This window comes from Apaloderma vittatum, unplaced genomic scaffold, assembly GCF_000703405.1.
Source record: "Apaloderma vittatum isolate BGI_N311 unplaced genomic scaffold, ASM70340v1 scaffold37781, whole genome shotgun sequence".
Classification (NCBI taxonomy): Eukaryota; Metazoa; Chordata; class Aves; order Trogoniformes; family Trogonidae; genus Apaloderma; species Apaloderma vittatum.
Genome location: NW_009700360.1, coordinates 365 through 2,716, shown reverse-complemented (window position 1 = coordinate 2,716; position 2,352 = coordinate 365). Strand labels below are relative to the sequence as shown.

At 50.0% G+C, this 2,352-nt stretch overlaps 1 protein-coding gene across 1 annotated transcript in view; it reads left to right on the top strand.

The window, feature by feature from the left end:
• The window catches only part of ADAM9 (ADAM metallopeptidase domain 9), a gene marked incomplete at its 5' end in the record, with an annotated part of 15,199 nt that extends 13,727 nt beyond the window's left edge, over positions 1-1,472 (top strand). The window contains 3 exon segments of the mRNA XM_009878727.1: positions 80-182; positions 615-742; positions 1,358-1,472. Of these exon segments, the coding sequence (XP_009877029.1) occupies positions 80-182; positions 615-742; positions 1,358-1,472 (346 nt within the window).
• Between the last annotated feature and the right edge of the window lie 880 nt (positions 1,473-2,352).

Here is a 2,352-nt window from a genome sequence, read left to right as displayed (position 1 = left end):
GGGGGGTCCCGGCCCCCCACCCTGGGTGCCGCCGCGCTGGGGGCATCCACTCACGCCGTCCGTATCGCTGGGATTTCAGGTCACTTCAGTCACCACCTCCGAGAACAGACACCGAGCCGAGAGACTACCCGCCCAGAGGCTTCTCGCACGGCGTGCCCTACGCTCCCCGCGGCGTTCCCATGGTAGGCACGAGCTCCTTTTCATTGCTCCATTTGCTGTTGGCCTAAAGTAACAGATGGGGGCAGTTTATGTAAATGTTGCTGCAGTAAATACTTCAGAGTTACTTTATTTTTCGTTCCTGCACATCGAGTTTTCTCCCCACCCCGCCTGAGGAGGGACCCGTCCTTGCCAGCTCCCCACTCTGTGGAGCAGTTACCTCTCTCAAGGTGGTGACTGGCCAGCTTGGCAAGTGTTTGATTTGTTCTGCAGGGTCGGCCTTTCTGATTTTTTCCAAAATACAGTACTTTCCAGACTGCTGTTGCTTCTTCTACTGATTTTATGAGACTCGGTAGAACTCTGACTTTTCCAGATTTGTCTGCAAGTGGCCTTAAATGTCACTTAACTAGTGAAACAAGTGGAAGTCTGTCAACATGGTCATTATATTTTCTTTGTAGGGTATGGAACCAAACGCCTTTCCTGTTCCGTCCTACCCGGTGAACCAGCACGCGCAGCAGGCTTACCACCAGGCTTACTACCCGTCCCCGCAGTACCAGGCACAGCAGCCGCAGAAGCTGCCGACCAGGTTGGTTGAGTTATTGCAAATAACTGTTGGCAGCTGTGCTGATGTTTATAGATTGTCATTGCCTTCATCTCCGCGAGCGTTGGGCTACTTCATCACGTATTATATGCGAGCAGGACTGACCTTTTTATCGAAAGAAGTTTCTCCTTCGTTTCACACCATGGAGCTGAAGGGCCATTACGCACAACATTCGTTTTACGCACTGTCATGGCTACGTTTTGATTAACAGGTTTAGGAATGCTGTTCTGGGGCCAGAGTAGCCCTGCATACAGGTGAATAAAATACCTATCGGAGTATACAGTTTAAAAAGAAATTACTCAAAAATCTGTTTTTGTGCTGATTCGTGAACGTTCTTGACAAGTACAGGATCATTTCCCATTGACTTTGAACAGAAGGTTTTCCTTTCCTTTTCATTTTCCTTTATAATTGTATTTCCAAGGTGTCGTGCTGTGCCATAAGCCGTGCGTGCCCAGGCAGCAGGAGTGCTTCAGAACAGCTCGTGTCGGTGGGGAGCGCGTGGCGGGTGCTCTGTCCCCTGGGGCAGAGGGGTCGGTGTGTGACAGACCGGAGGGTCCGGGGCAGCAGAACGCTGACGCCACCTTCTCTCTCCCCTCGCAGGCCGCCACCACCGCCGCAGAAATGTGCACCTCAGGGACCCCCTCCACCACAGCAGAAATGTTTACCTCAGGGACAGTATTTCCCTTCCCGACCGGCGCCTCTGCCTCCCAAATAGCTTTTGGCTTCCTTGGGGCCTTCCCGTGAGCTGACCGGTTTGCCGAGGCGGAGCTGGAATCGCAGTTCTCCCTGCTGGGTGATCCCGGACAGCCTTGCTCCTGCCGCCGGGACGAGGCAAGCGAGAGATCGAAATGAGGAATGTAAAAGTTTAAACTAAATACCTCTACCAAAGCTGCAGGAACTGCAAACATCGAGCCTGTTCTCAGCTCGGAGCGTTGGGGCTCTGTAGCCCGCTGGGAGGGAGCAGCCCGCGGCTCCTTAGAGAACAACACCTGGGAGTCGCTTTTGGTTTCCCCATTTCTGCGATGAGCCCTAATAACGAAATTGTCCGAATTGTTGTCGTCTTGCTAAACGTGCAGTAGAGAATTGAAGTAGCCCATATGGTTTTCAAAATGAGGAAATCTGGCCAATTAATTTAAAAATACTTGGCACGGACTGGAAAATATTACCATTTACACATTAATAGCACAAGTGAAATAAGGTATCGGTGTACCTTGTCAGAAGAAGATTGGTATATTGTAAACATGTTTATGCATGTATATATGTTTATTGATGTGTAATAGTGCACTCAAATTTTTACTTTCATGCTGACTGACACTAAGCTGTGCTGTACGAGCACTAAGTTTAATCGTTTTAGATTAGTAACCGAGTTGCTAAATGAGAATCCTCTACTAATTCTCACTAATATGATGAAAGGGCAATGAAACTAAAGGTACGAAGAGACACGGCCATATTTTGGTTTTAAAAAAACGGGGTGCTCTTAGGTTTTAATTCGGGTCTAAAGGCTGAGCAGCAGTCCCTGCAGAACACGGAGAAGCCACAGCCTGCCCCTCCGAGCACTTTAAACGGGAACCTGCCGGCTAAGGCGCGCCTCGCCC